At 37.1% G+C, this 15,473-nt stretch overlaps 2 protein-coding genes across 4 annotated transcripts in view; both read right to left on the bottom strand.

Moving 5' to 3' along the window:
• Positions 1–15,473, bottom strand: part of LOC148905818 (uncharacterized) — a 49,179-nt gene that overhangs the window by 1,165 nt on the left and 32,541 nt on the right. The window contains exons 1-4 of one of the 3 annotated variants that reach the window (XM_089039279.1): positions 3,854–4,260; positions 632–761; positions 351–528; positions 121–269 (exon numbers count right to left, since the gene is read on the bottom strand). The exons of 1 other annotated variant lie outside the window; for it this stretch is intronic. In XM_089039279.1, the coding sequence (XP_088895405.1) occupies positions 121–269; positions 351–528; positions 632–761; positions 3,854–4,207 (811 nt within the window). In that variant the 5' untranslated portion in view covers positions 4,208–4,260. Of the gene's footprint in view, positions 1–120; positions 270–350; positions 529–631; positions 762–3,388; positions 3,603–3,853; positions 4,261–15,473 lie in introns of those variants that run through there. One more of the 3 variants, XM_089039280.1, reaches the window with a different exon arrangement.
• LOC116307701 (isocitrate dehydrogenase [NAD] subunit gamma, mitochondrial) lies at positions 7,146–15,432 on the bottom strand. Its single transcript, XM_089039324.1, has 13 exons — positions 15,301–15,432; positions 14,395–14,543; positions 13,637–13,678; positions 13,054–13,142; positions 12,841–12,901; positions 12,405–12,467; positions 11,605–11,674; positions 10,223–10,356; positions 9,740–9,842; positions 9,398–9,544; positions 8,590–8,684; positions 8,109–8,169; positions 7,146–7,657 (listed from the first exon to the last, which is right to left on the bottom strand). Exons 1-13 carry the CDS (start codon positions 15,397–15,399, stop codon positions 7,559–7,561), a joined length of 1,212 nt encoding a protein of 403 aa, XP_088895450.1. The 5' UTR covers positions 15,400–15,432; the 3' UTR covers positions 7,146–7,558.

The raw sequence follows: 15,473 nt of genomic DNA, 5'->3' as shown, positions 1-15,473 counted from the left end.
CGGAATTAAAAGTATATAACACCAATTAGTTTATCTAATTTGAACTTCATTTTCATGGTATGAGTTTGCTACCAATATCCTCTATGATATCGTAAATATTCAAAGGTTGTTGTCCCTTACCTGTTTCTCTGTAACAGTACACATCATGCCTTGAGTTCCATTTATCTTGCGGGGTGGTACTTCCCCGAATACTGGGTGGAGATGAGGAGCAGCTAGGGTATGGATATATAATGGGGAATCTTACAGTACCATCTATCAGCCAACCGTACCTGCATAACGAAATAAAATGCAGTACTTTAATGGAATGGATGTATTTGCAGGTAAAATTCTTTTCATAATATTTTTTTCACCTGCAGGAATCAAAACCAGCTTTCCATGCATCATCCAACTGCGTCAAGCTTGACATCTGAGCACCGAAAATAGCACAAGCTCGTTCTGCTTCGTAATAGTTCATGTTGTAGTGCGTTTTAATGGTTGCGACGTGGAAAACGTTGCGAAACATCCCACTTGTTGCTATCGCAGAATGATCTGGGGAATGTTCAATAATATTTCTAGTTATTTATTCTTATTTCCTTATCAAAGATTTTCCTCACGTTTGGTATTGAAATACTTTTTATCCATATCTACTTACCCACAGCGCAGTGGTCATTAAGATACGGAAGATATGGGATCTGTATCGAGCAGTTACAATGATACGTGCCTTCATTCATGTCAGGGACACAAGTTCCTCCATTCAAACAAGGACTCGAGAAACACGGTTCCTAATGGAAAAAATGAGTAAATATTCAATCTATACAAACTTGTTCGAGTGATCTAACCAGTACACAAACTAAAGCAGAGTCAGGTTGACAAGAAGGACGTTCCTCATTTCAGGCTCGAAATTGAAAGGATTTGAATGTTTCAATGAAAATAAAACTCATGTTGCCTCAGTATCTATCGAAGTAAATGTAAAAAAAAAATCGACTAGTTTTGAATTTACGCACATGTTAGTCATCATAACAGAAATAGACCGAAAATACCGCTCACAGCGAACTTTAGTCGACCCAATATTTCTCAATATCAAACGGTTTTTTCCCAATTTTTAGCCATTACTCCAAATCGATTTACCATTGTTACAGTAGCGTATTTGCGATTTGAAGTTGCACGGTAGCGCGCTGAGAAAACCCCATCGAGCCACCTTAATTCGAAAGAGGTTTGTAGATCAGGCAACTACAAGTAAACCTGGACTTCAAAATCATATACAAAGGAATAGCTTTTAAAAATAGATGTGAATTGTGTTTCATCAAGCAATTTATTTTCCTCGGTGAAAGAATACATTCTGAGCTCCAGGCGGGATGGTAAATGGCTTTTGACGAAATTTCTGTTTTCGATTATTTTTGACCGAGACAAACTAACTAGCAAGTCAGGAAGCGAGTTAGGAAGCGAGTTAGGAAGCGAGTTAGGAAGCGAGTTAGGAAGCGAGTTAGGAAGCGAATTAGGAAATCATACATTCTAGCCAAGATTGTCTTAAGGTGACTAGCTACTTTATCAAGAAATCATTACAAAATTTTCTTAGAAAGATATTTTATAGAGAGTTTAACGCTGATTTCAAAAATGAAAAGAAAAATTGGCTGTCCTGAGCTTGTTTTCAAGATAATGAATTTTGAATACGGCTATCTTGACAGGTTTTGAAAAGAAAATTGCCTGCGGAAATCAACCTTTTCACAAAACAATTCATAACTCACAAATTAAAAACTCTACATCTACTTTAAACACTATTTTCTAAGAACTAACTAAAAATATCTGAAAGTTCAAAAATAAGCTCAAATTCCAGCATGTTGTTAGCTAGATGAACCAAAATCGCAATCAAATGAGGACATTAAAACGCTTTTTTTTCCATTCTTTTTCCGACTTGCTTTGAATAGGGTATGAATTTTTTACTCTCTAGTGTCTTTTAAGAATAGGCACAGGTTTTTGTAACCTCTGGCGGCACATCTCTATCCAGAACCGGGTCGACTACAACCCCCCAGGATCCCATTGTCTAATAACCACTATAACCATTACTAAAAAGGTAAATTATACACAGTGAAAAAGATGAAAAAACTTACTGACGTTTCGGACGCTAGTCCTTCGTCGGAGTAAAAAGCCTTTTTACCTTTTTCCTTTTTACTCCGACGAAGGACTAGCGTCCCAAACGTCAGTAAGTTTTTTCATCTTTTTCACGGTGTATAATTTACCTTTTTATCATTACCGTTTCATTAGAAACACCGACGCAGCTCACACTAGTTTTTAGCTAGTTATATCTTACTATTTAGTAATATTTGGTACTAAGAGTAAGTATTTGTTTCATGGTTTAGTGCGACCACTCTAAGAATTGCAAAGTTGAACTTGTTTACGATTTCGGCTCACTTACTTCAAATGAGCATTTGACTCATAGTACGAGTAGTTTATTATTTTACTTCATCCTGCATCTGTCCTTGATTCTTTTGATTTAAGTAAAGCTATGTCCGTGTGTGCGTATGCTCCGTGCTAAACATCATCACACACGAAACACCAGCTTTTCAATTTATTTTGAATTTCAATTTCTTGGGAACTTGATGTTCGAGTAGCCAGAATTACCTTCGTGGATACCAATTGAATGAACGGTAACAATAAAACGTTTATTAAAATTTAAATAATAACAATATCAACATCGTAATAATAAGGTTTAAAGTAATAAAATATCCTTAATAAAGTACAAGCACTTAAGAATTGCACTTTTTATCAGAACCGAAATAAATTTAACACTAGCAGAACTGTCTAGGTTGCAAGATTTCAGTGATATGAAGCTTTAAGGACTACTAATTCCGCATCGCATCTAATTGTCTTTGAGTCCAATGGCTAAGAAAACGCCAAGAACTACTACATAAGACATCAGCTCCTTTGCTTGGCGGCAGGAGACGGAATGTAATAAGTTTGGCATACATACTTCTACTAGGTTCAAGGTAAACAGGCAAGCACAATGGACGCGGCAAAAGTTCGACGTCTTATATGCATGATGACCCAATACAATTTGAAAAACAAAACACACCTTAGAAATAGTAGGCACTGTCCTTATCCTAATCAGAGCAAAAGGTAACTTAGATGTCGATGTTTAACAGCTGCCGTAAGCTACCGATCTGGAAGTCATCTAAAATTAAGCCAGGGTCCTGCTTAATTAAAGAAGACGTTATGTAACCATGCCTTGCCCGCAAGCATTCCCACTGACAGTGGTAATAACGGTTTCCTTCGGTGGAAATGCGACGATTGCCATGGCTGTCGTGTTCGAATGTAACCAGGAATTGTCTTACTTCGACATGCTATGTTGATCTTTCAAGGATGGAATAATTTAGCATGATAAATGAAGGATTATGAATAATGTATTACTTACCAGCTTTCCTCTTCCGACATCGTGTTGAGAAGCAGACAGATCCGTTGTTGAGCCAGCAAACATGTTGTCAGCGAACGAGAAACAGTCGCGTTACACCCATAGAATTAATAATTACCGGCTGATGCAGACGTTTTACTTGCGATTTCTTTTTTTAAATATATATTAAATATTCTGTAAATATTCTGTAATAAAATATCATTCGCTTCCTAACTCGCTTCCTAATTCGCTTCCTAATTCGCTTCCTAACTCGCTTCCTAACTCGCTTCCTAACTCGCTTCCTAACTCGCTTCCTAACTCGCTTCCTAACTCGCTTCCTAACTCGCTTCCTAACTCGCTTCCTAACTGGAAAGATAGGCATCCTCTTTTTGACCTACGACGGTAAACTTAAATGCGAAATACCAGTTATTCTTTATACTTATGAATACTTATCAATGTTTTATCGAACAAAGCTCTAAGAGTACTCACAGCCAGTCCATAGAAGTCGAAACCTTCTCGTTTTTTCAAACTGAGTGGTTTTAACAAAGACGTCGAGTTGTTCAGTTCACAGTCCAAAGTCTTTTGGTTTGGTTTCTTGCCGACGTTGATGGACAAACAGGATGTGTGATCTAAACACATCAGTTGACAGGACGAGACATCGGTCACACTGGAGTGCACTGTTATGGAACTATCGGTGAGAACTATACCAGGTTTGTGGAAGAAGTTCATGAACTTGAATCCAAGCTGGTCCCTGGATACTGCTTTGAATTCAGCATTCACTGATAGCAAGATGGTGCTCAAAACAAACTCAAATACTACACTAGTCCACTTTCTTTTTTCCATTACTGAAATTCTTGTATCAAGCTCAACGAGTATCGTTGTTTGAAATCGGCAGCTGCCTGGCAGTGTTCCTTTAACTCAATAAAATATTAATGAACTAATTCCTTACCCAATCAATACGAAATTGCGAAGTTGTTTATCGTATTGCCACTTAGATATTTTTAGGGTGTAAATATCTGCAAATAATTAGTAGTCAATATTGTCCATGGTTAACGACAATGATAGCAAATTTAAAAAGTGTAGGTCTTACTAGAACAGTAGTGCACTTTTCATCGCTTGAAGCACTTAAAACTCTTTACGCTTTATTCATTCACACACTAAATTTACCATTTTAGAAACATATTTTAATATATAAACACACACGGCAAGGTGGTGGTATACAGTGATCCAAATAAACAAACATCTAATGTGATAGCAAGAAAATGAAAAGAAAAAAAATCTCGAGCAGAGAGCATTTGTGACTTTGAGCTCAAACATCTGCCACCACACAAAAAATAGATCCTACCAGTAAGGATATCTTAAACAGCCTTACCACTATCATTTCTCGATACGATATACCAATACCAATTATCATTAGCACAACTCACACGATCTCAAACTCTTTTCACACTAATTTTAAAACCTGAAAGATTTTTTTTCATGAGACTTCAATTGATATTGCGCTAAAATCTTGTTCCAAGTTGTTTTAATTAGTTTCGCGATTTCATTGAATAAATTATTCTGTCCAAATACAGGACGTATATTCCTTGAAGAAGATGACGGCTTACTGCCTAATAATAACAAATAAATAATATAAAAATGTTACGTTAGTTCCTTGGTTTTGACATTTTGTTCTCAAAGTTTTTTATCCCTGCTTTTTCATGGTCGTTAATTATTTTTTATTTCCCCAATAAGGCCCTGGCTAAACAAGGAAACATGTTTACCGCGCGCATGTTTCTTCGATGTTTCCCAGTTTAGCCACATGCGAAACATTGTTGCGAGCAACAAATTTTGCTTCCAAGAAGCAAAAAATGTTTTTGCTGTGCAGCAGAAACATTTCATATTTTCAAGACGCATGGAAACATTGTTTCCCGATGTTTCCTGACAGTTTTGCCACCTTAGGAAACATTTAGGGAAACATGTTTCTGGAAACATGTTCCTGGAAACATGTTTCCTACTTAGTCGCGAGAGTCACTTTACCTTCCCGATTGAAAATCGCGAAAATTACATGTAATAAGGGTAGCTAAACCAGAAGTATTAGTACTTAGTTTAAAGAATTTATCGAGAAAAAGACAGGTTTGGTTAAAGTCGAGATCCAGGGGAAAGTGAGACTGGTAAGAATGACTCAAATTAGCATAAACTGTAACTCATGAATAAAGAACTGGAGCTAGGGAAATAAAACGCAGCTGCATCTTAACAAATACTCAAAAGGAGCGCTGCTGGCCTCCTTCGCAGCCGTTCTTAGGGTCGTCACGCAACGTTTCCTTCCCCACAAACGTTGCGTGACGACGCTAAGAACGGCTGCGAAGGAGGCTAGCAGCGCTGCTGGCATAATGGGAAAAACATTTTTTGGAATTGGAGTGCCCTTCAAGAATGCAAAAAAAGATTTTAAGTAGTAAGCCTTTAAAGCAACATGAATTAAACTTCAAACTTGCAGAGACATCTATAAGCAAAGAGGATGTTTAAAGACCTCTATATTATTTCTCATGTCGACGAATTCAATCTTCCCGCGTTCAACTATCAGATGCTGCCCGCGATTGTTTGGTCAGCAGTTGCATAATTCCCAGCTGTTGATGTCGAGTACGGTGAAAGAATTAATTATTCTGCAAGTCAATGGTACCTCTTGAGTAATTTAAAACTTTATAGGTTAATCTTACCTTGGTTATTGTTGTTTTACTACCAGTGTGATGTTGCTCTGCTTGCCTTGGTTCAGTCATCGACTTGACCGCGGAGCAGATACTCACTTTACCCCTGAGGATATTCAGAAGGGTTATTGGCAGCTCGGACGATTAAACATTGCGGCGGCTCTACGTGAAAACATTAACAGAATTCAAAAATAATTTTTCAAGGTTTCACTGGCTACAATATAACACCCTACGAGCAGAGGTTTTTTCTGTCTACCAAGAAAAATCTTGAGGACGTTTCCTATTCCGATCCATACTCAGAAACGTATACACATTAATTATCGTATATATTTTTGGAAATTCTGGGGAGCAACGTTTTTTAAAAACTGAATAAAAATTTAAAATAAAAAACAAATAAAAAAAAAAAAAAGGAAAATTGTCTTCTTCTGCGCAATCGTTAAACAAAGAATTAATAACCAAGGGAATGACACGTGGATTGTGTAAATATTACGCACAAAATGAAGAGTGAAGAGGAGCTATTTGAAATGAGAAGTAAATATAGGGAAAGTGTGGATAGAGCAGCTCCCCTACGTGTACTTTCAAGAGTAAGAACTTGGTCGAGTTCGCATTGCATTATGGGACTGTTTTATCCAAGATGGCGTCTATTTCGTCCCCAAAATGCACTGCATGTCGACTCGACCCAGTTTTAAAAATATTGATTTATAAGCAATGTTTATTTTTTCCTAGTCACTCACCATATCTAATTAAGAGAAGCCAATGCCATCCTTAGTACAGCAGTGCTCAGTCGTGCTGTCATATCACTAACGCACGCTTTTTATGCGTTATAATACAAAGTCAGTGTAATGTCGCCAGGCACAGCGAAAACACGAAAACGATTTTGACCAATCATTTTATATTTGAATTTCGGACAATGCAAGAGCTGCGATCTAATAAATTTTACACAGATAATCAAACTTTCGATTGATTGAAATCATATCTCATCGATGCATTGGTTATTGAGTTGATTGAAAGTTAATCATCTGCTAGCCTGCGTCACATTCGGAATTTTCTTCGGATGTGACGCAGGCTAATTAGCTGCTCGTGTCAGGAAAGGTAGCTTGGATAAACGATATTTTATTGATTACCTATAGTTTATATGTTGTATTTACAATCATTTAAAGCTGATTTACCCATCCACTAGCTTGTAGAACGAGAATCACAACACAGCCCTGCATACATTTACCACTAGCCTCCGACGCAGACGTTCTAAGGGTCTGTCACGCGACGCTGTCACGCGACGTTACGTGACAGGCCCTAAGAACCCAAGGAGGCTCTTACCACTCGATCACTTAGATTTACAGAGTGTCATTAGAAAAACCATTTTAAAATTTGAATATGTTAACTCAATTCTAAGTCTACAATTGAATTTATTTATGTTCAATTGATTTATATCAAGCGGTTATTATAATAAAACGCATTGTGGTGGGGAAGATCGAAAGGAACCCGGGATCGAAATACTGAGATCTGGGAATCAGTAAATCCGCTTCACTCTTGGTGACGTGTCGAGTTCTTGTTTCAGGGCCGCAAGGAATTCTGTAGTAGAAGCCGTTCCACCTACATCAGCTGTAAGCTGAGGAGAGAAAATGACTGATAAATCAAAATGTATAGATATATGAAGAAATACTGTTGTAAAATACACCTAATCCACTGTTTTCCCATTTCAGATCACGTGTCATTCCCCAGAGTATCATTTCTTTGTTTAATGGTTGCGCATGAGAAGACACATGACTATGGATACAACTCAAACAAAGAATATTATTCTCAAGGGAATGACACATGGTCTCAAATGGGCAATAAGAGTGAAAATGGGCAAAACATTATGCCCAAAAGGATTTGGTCCATTCGGCATCTTTTTTCCTTCACTGGAATGCAAGAATATTCAAAGTAATTTCATACGAAATGTAGGCCAACCTCGTAGAACAGAGAATTTGAAACTGGAGTATTAAACCGAAACTCTGACCACCAAACCTTAACCTGATCAACTAATTGGAAGATTCTCGAGAGACAAGTTAAGAGCTTACTATTCTTTTGTTTACGACGTCCAAGATGGCTTTGTTTATGAGATCGGCGTATGCTGTAAACCTGAAACACAAACATGTACCTAATATAGCATATTCAATGAATGTAGGTATAAATATAACAGACCCATTCACCTTGGGTGTAACGTTTTCCCATTTCAGACCACGTGTCTTTCCATAGAGTATCATTTCTTTGAAGAAGACACATGAATGTGAATAGACTTCAAACAAAGGATCTTATTCCTAAAGGAATGACAAGTGGTCTGAAATGTGAAAATCAATAGAACCTATTTAGCTTGGGCATAATGTATATTCACCATCATTGACATTGTCATCATCATCAACGTCATTATCATCACACCCATCATCTTCACCACCATCATTATCACACCCATTATTATCATCATCAAAGTCAACATCAATGACCATTATCACCATCATTATCATCAACATGGCCATCATGATGCATAGTCTAATTACTTACTCAAGGTGTTGCAACATCAAGGTGCTTGCAAACAACATACTGATAGGGTTAGAGATACCTTTTCCCTTGATATCTAGACCAGTGTGTCTGGACCCCTAGACAATACACATAAACAGAAGATTAGCTAGACTGTTAACAGTCTCTTTTTCCCCGCCTAACTCAGTCGATTTGAGTTTTTCACTAACTTGGTCATGCTGGGAGTGTCTAGTAGCACAAGGGGAAAGGAAAAGTAGGGATGGGTTAAAAGTGTTCAAGGGGATGACCTTATGGTCGCAAGGGTTCAAAAGTGTGACTTATTGGTCACCAATGCCACTAAAACTGCTGTAATGCAGTGTGAAGGGAAGGACTGAAGGTACATCATGGGAAAAAACACTGTGCATTACAAAAGATTACTTTAAAGTCAAATAAAATACAGACATATATACATACAGTCAGACAGACAGATAGAAGGACAGACAGACACACACACAGGCAGACAGACAGACAGACACACGCAGACACAAAGACAGATACACAGACAGACAGACAGATAGGCAGACAGACAGACAGACACAGACACAAAGACAGATACACAGACAGACAGACACACACACACACACAGGCAGACAGACAGAGACAGATGGACGGACAGACAGACAGACACACACACACAGACACAAAGACAGATACACAGACAGACAGACACACACACACAGGCAGACAGTCAGAGACAGATGGACGGACAGACGGACAGAGAGATGGACAGAAAGACAGAGAGATTGATGGAAAGAGGGATAGTCATACAGTAGGACAGACAAAAGCAACTTACTGATTCAAATACAGCATAATCAGGACCATAGTTTTCTCCCGGCACTACTCCTGGTCCCCCAACCAGAGAAGCTCCAATATTACTGACAATATTACCATAGAGGTTTGGCAAGAGCATTACATCAAATTGGTTAGGATTGCTTACCAGCTGTTAGAAGAATTATAAAAAAAATATTTGAGACACAAGTTGGGAAATAACCTCAAGTAAAATCAAGCAATAAATTGATATCAGATTGTTTATGTTGAATCAAAAATGTATATTATATAAATATAATAGGAAATATACTGTACTACTTTTTAATTTACTTCAGTTAATACATTTTGCAGTTATATAGACACTCACTTGCATACAGCAGTTGTCAATAATCATACTATCGTACTCAATATTTGGGTGTTTCTTGGCCTCCTCGTTGCAACAGTGAAGAAACAATCCATCACCCATTTTCCTACCAAATTGTTTGTGGAACAATATTAGCTTAGAATACCCTGGGTACCAGAGGCCATAGTGGGGGGGGGGGGGGGGGGGGGGCTTAGACAAACCACTCTCACAAAGTTAACAAACTGGGATGTAGAGGCAAGGGGTTCTCCCTATTATATTTCTTGCCAATAAATTAAGGAGAGGGTTTGTTGTTATTTTAGCCAAGGGGGAAATTGCCCCTCCTACTGTATGTCATTGGGAAGGTCCCTCCCGTCTCTTGCCAAGGGCTAAAGAGGGAGGATCCCACATGTCTGATTAAGGAATTAAGGGGCCAATCATTTCCTTGGCAAGGGAAAGGGTACAATTTGTATAATACACAAGGACATTTCTTTTCATTTTCTTACTTACATTATGTTTGCCTTATGAACTGCAGTGATTTTCTTGCGGCCGTGTTTCTTGGCAAATTCAAAGGCATACTCGGCAATCTGAACACACTTTTCTTCTGTAGTTATTTTAAAGTTCTCAACCACACCTGGAATATTCTTTTTTTAAATAAAAATAGCTTTCAGCTTAAGGTATACAATGTAAGGAGGGGATTTTGACCACCATACGTTACCTCAAATTGTGCACTGACTTTACAATATTTTTGCCATAAAAGTATACATTTTCTGAAAGCTAAATAAATGCAGTTTTTACATATTTATTTAGAATTATCTGTTTTGCAAAATAAAAAACGTGTTTGGGTTTGAAGTGAAAATTTGCAGCACTTCATTTGACAGGTTTCCACAGAATCAGAATTTCCACTATGTCAATCTTATATACATTAGGAATACTCTGTAGATAATAAACTTCTAAAGGTGTCTTAGATTTTTTGATATCATATCTAAATTGAGTGCAATCACACGTAAAATCTGGAAGTTTGAGTTTTCGGTAGTTGTGATTGTAAGATAAACAATATCTTTTGAATGAAAAAATTATTTTTTTTAAACTGAGAGAGTGTTTTTAGATTTGTAGTGTAGACTTATTATTATCCAAAGATTCAGTTCGATTTGATGCAATCCGAATGAGCTAGATTGTTTTAAAGAAGCTATTTTTGTCACTCAAAAAGTTCAGAGAAACCCAACTTTTTTTGTGTTCCAAATAAAAACAGACAATTGCTAAATAGATTTTCGAAAACTATGTTTATTCACCTTTCAGAAAATGTAACTGAATCCCCTCCTGATACTTTAAAATAATTTTGTTGCTTACAGTAGTTGCATTATGAGCAAGACAGTGTGGTGCAGAGTACATGTACATGTAGTCCATTCCAGGTGCTGAGTATCAAACTGATTGATTGACCCAGCAAACACCCATCAGTGTACAGTCATGTATATTACAAAGTTCATATCCTAAGAACTGATTCTGAGCTGTCAATTAGCTTTTGTTGTTCAAATCAATTGATCAACCACGGTCAATCAAACAATAGATCAACATGACTGACAGCAGTCAACCATGATTGGAAACTAAGGTTGTGGATGATTGACAACAACGATTGACGACAATAATCAACCATGGTTGGTCAATCTTTCAACAATCAGTTTCGGTAGAATGGCCTCAGTAGTGGATCCAGGAATTTTTTTACGTGGGCTGCACCATCCAGGATTTTTGTCTTAGGAGGTGTTGCATCCTTATGGACAAGATGTCTGCAAGCGCAAGCACCAATAATGCAGTAGATCATCTAGATCTCATCTCTCTCCTAGATCCACCCCTTGACCTACACTGTACTCTGTCAATAAGCACACAATACAAACCTGATGTTCAAGTTGGCTGTACTCTCCTTCAGTATTTTGTCTGATAATCACTAGATCTATATCAGTGTGTCTAAAATATGATATAAAAAGAAGTAGCATTTACAGTATAAACAGTACTTACTTATAATCTAGGTAATAGTAAAGGATTATGATATCCTACCAATATAAAAAAACTACACAATTTGCTAGGGTAACTAGATTTGCACAGAGTAATTTTCATCTAGACCCCTTCTAGATTGAATTATAATTTAGAAGTTGATTTTTGCAGGTGGAAAACCAGAGAAAAACCCTTGAAGCGCAGGAGAGAACCAACAAACAACTCTACTCACATACAAAGAGCATAAGAATCGAACCCGGTCGCATTGGTGAGAGGGGAGTACTCTCACTGCCCATGCTTCATATGGCTTCCCATGGCTAACTATACAGTACATGTAACCATCCCACCAAAAATCTACCAACAACCTACTAACAGCCTACAAAGAACCTACTGATGCCTTACTAACAATGATTTAGGGGTCACATTCTTTACTTTATTTCCCTGATCATACTGATAGTTAACAATTATTCGCCGAAGGCGAAGTGATTATCGGGGAATATTTACAGAGACATGAGTCTTCGAGCGGCCAGAAAGATTTTCTATAATCACCTGCATATTTTTACTAATTAACATTACAACCTCCAAATACATGTAGTTGGTTGGCCAATTAAAGCACACTGATTTTCTACCACTAGTTTTAAAGCTCTAAAATGCAACTGAACTGGGATATTTGAATTGATTATTTAGTCATGAATAGCTTTACCTGGTTTTTATAGTAGGGATTGATTTGCATCTCACAACATTAGCAAACAGATCTAAACGCAGTCTGTGAAAAATTATATCAAACATTTTAATATATTTTATTGCAAAATGATTTTATTACACAACAAAATGACTTTTGTGCTGATCTATAACTTAATTCAGGGGAGCGGACTCACACATTGAATTACTTAGAATAATATAGTGTGTTGGGGTTTTGTAAAGAAAAGAAAACTGCAGAACCTGTAAAAAAATTTGACCCAACAAAATCTATTCACATGTGATGTGCATACAAGTATAGCTGTAGAGAAAAAAATGAGATACATGTGATAAAACAAAAAACTGTACATGTGAGTAGACACAAAAAGGAATTATAACAAGGAAAAGGGGTACATACAGTAGACACTTCACGCATGTATACATACAAACATTTACAGTACCTCAGTTCCAAATTAAGAGATCGAAAATCTGGATGTGTGTCGAGTGGTGTGAAAATGTTTCCTGCAAATACAAAACAAAAATAAATCTGGCTGTACTGTAATTTTATTTAGCTGTTCATTCATGTCATGTGTAAAAAAAAAACACTCAAGAAAGAATTCAAAATAGACATTATTAGCTCCAAGGAAGACAGATATCTATATGTAATACTGTACCTTTGATTGCAACACCATTACGTCGTATTGACGTCACTGCATGATCCATGGCATCTTCGTGAGATTCCATATCCACAATATCTAAACCACTAGAGTCAAAACCAAGACATCTTTTATTAATATAGATTTATACTGGATGACTTCTAAATGATGTAAACATCTCTTATTGGGAAGCACAGGTAGTGTAGCGGTGACAGCGCTGACCTCTCACCAACGCAACCCTCCGAGTCCCACCTGCTTTAGTGTTGTGTGTTAGTAGAGTTTCTACTGTAGTTGCTTCTCTCCTGTGTTTCAAGGGTTTTTCTTCGGATTCTCCCCTCCACAAAAATCAACTCCTAAATTCCAATTTGATCACAGAACAAGGGTGATAGGTTGGTGCTACCCTCCTAAAGTCCCTGCACCCCACTACCACCACCATGAATCATAAATATAAATTCTGAGAAACAATTAATGTTTTCCTCAACCACACATTACATGTATATGAGGTGGAATAAATGCACAACTTAACAATTTTTGCTGACATTTCCCATTGCTTATATGTACATATTTAAAATGGGGATATTGTTCATTGCTCTGTATATACCTAACATTAAGCTCTTCAAAATCCACTGGCACACCCACATGTCTGAAAAAAAATTAATATCAAAAAATATAATTTTATCTGTAATTAGTCTTAAACAACTTTATCTAAGACTGCTCTACAGTACTTCAAACTTGTAAACCCTTGATAAATATTTTAAAGCACTGTAATTATAATTATAAATCATTATTATATAATTATAATCATTGCACCTCGGTGCTAGGGAGAACTCAGAGAACTCCAGAGATGGATCCCCCCCCCCCCCCCCCCCCCCCCCGCCCCAAATACAAAACCTAGATGGGGTGGGGGAACTGGAATTAGGGATAAATCTAAAAGCTTTAGAATCCTGTCAAACCCAAACTTAAAAGAAAAACACTTTAAAAATAAATAATAATAATCCATCATCTTCGAGATACTGGTGAAATGGGAATGAAAACTTTGTCAAGATTAAAATTTAAGAACTGTAACTACAATTTCCAAAATCCTCCCTCGAAATCAATCTTCTCCTGAGTGCTTCTAGCGTTCCCCTTTGTATGCAAATCGCAAAGACCTAAATGACTTTTGATTGTGATGGCTGCTTGTCAACTTAAACATTGCGCTTGATATCAAAAACAAATGACTAGACAAGCGAAACAAATGACTAGACATAGAACACAAGGGTCTTGGTGTAATGAAAATCAACTTGATGTATAAAAAGTACTGCTTGATCATGAAAAAATGCAACTTGAAGTTTTGTCACGTTTGGGCTAGCATACACTGACCTGAAAATATCTTTGACAGCAATAACCATCTCCGGCCCAATGCCATCACCAGGTATAAGGGTCACTGTGTTGCGACCACCATATTTGGCAAGTGGTGGAATATGTTGTCTTGGGTGATGGTCATGTGGATGATAGGCTGCACTCTGGGACTTGGGTAGAAATCAAAACATAGATATAAGTACCAGGGGTTTTACTCGTCTAACGGTCAGGGATTGGAGAATGCTCTTGTGTATAAGCAAAATTTTCTGGCTTAAACTACCATTCATAGCTTAGTAATTCATAGAATGTTTACTAAGACTAGCCTCCAGCTAGTTTATGACTTTCTCCTATCACTTCAATAAAATAAAATAAAATAAACCCCTGAGTTCAAGTAGTAAAATATAGCTATACATGTAATATAGTCCTATAGCCCTTCAATGCAATATATAGTCTGCATATATCAAATTTATAAAGTAACTAGAGGTTGCTTTGACACTTCAAGCTATTGTACATAATGAATTGCACTAGCTCGGCAATGCCCTGTGAAACTCTTATATTTATTTCATTCCTAGCATTTTCTCATTCATACCTCCTGTGTATTGAATGTATCCATATCCTTTGCTAAGCACTGAGAATTTTTCTTTCATTCATTCATTCTCTCTTTATTTCATTTTTGTTTTCCTGCCTTATTCCTTTGTTTCTATTAATAAATAACTTACGGTAAAGTAATTAAACTCCATTTCCAGTCGCAAAGAGTACTTAAATAATATAAATCGCAGAAAAGCTACTGTATAAACAGAAACATATGAAATACACTGTATTACTAAAGAACACCTAAACGCCAGCACACTGTGCCCTGTTATTTCTTTAAATTTCATAGCTACATGAACCATAAAAAATAAACAAATAAAAAAGAGATTTATCTACCTTCCTAAGTGCACAGGACGAGGACCTGAGTCCTGCTTTTAGGAGTATTTTAGACGATCCTGTCTGAAGTAGTCTTGACCTGAACAGAACAGCCGCCATGTTGTTGATTGCTGGCTCCTAATCCAGTCAGCGGTTACAATATAATGATGTTACGTATCACAAACATTCCCCGC

Source organism: Actinia tenebrosa, unplaced genomic scaffold (genome assembly GCF_029948245.1).
Source record: "Actinia tenebrosa isolate PJP-AT-01 unplaced genomic scaffold, QUT_ActTen_1.0 PGA_scaffold6__47_contigs__length_16458017, whole genome shotgun sequence".
Classification (NCBI taxonomy): Eukaryota; Metazoa; Cnidaria; class Anthozoa; order Actiniaria; family Actiniidae; genus Actinia; species Actinia tenebrosa.
This window is presented reverse-complemented; position numbering and strand designations above follow the sequence as displayed.

Coding starts and splice junctions, on each gene's coding strand:
- LOC116307701 (XM_089039324.1), bottom strand. CDS start 15,399: ATGGCGGCTGTTCTGTTCAGGTCAAGACTACTTCAGACAGGATCGTCT. Junction 13,143..13,636: donor TTTGAAGAGCTTAATGTTAG/GTATATACAGAG, acceptor TTTTGACTCTAG/TGGTTTAGATATTGTGGATA. Junction 8,170..8,589: donor TTGATGTTGCAACACCTTGA/GTAAGTAATTAG, acceptor TTTGTGTTTCAG/GTTTACAGCATACGCCGATC.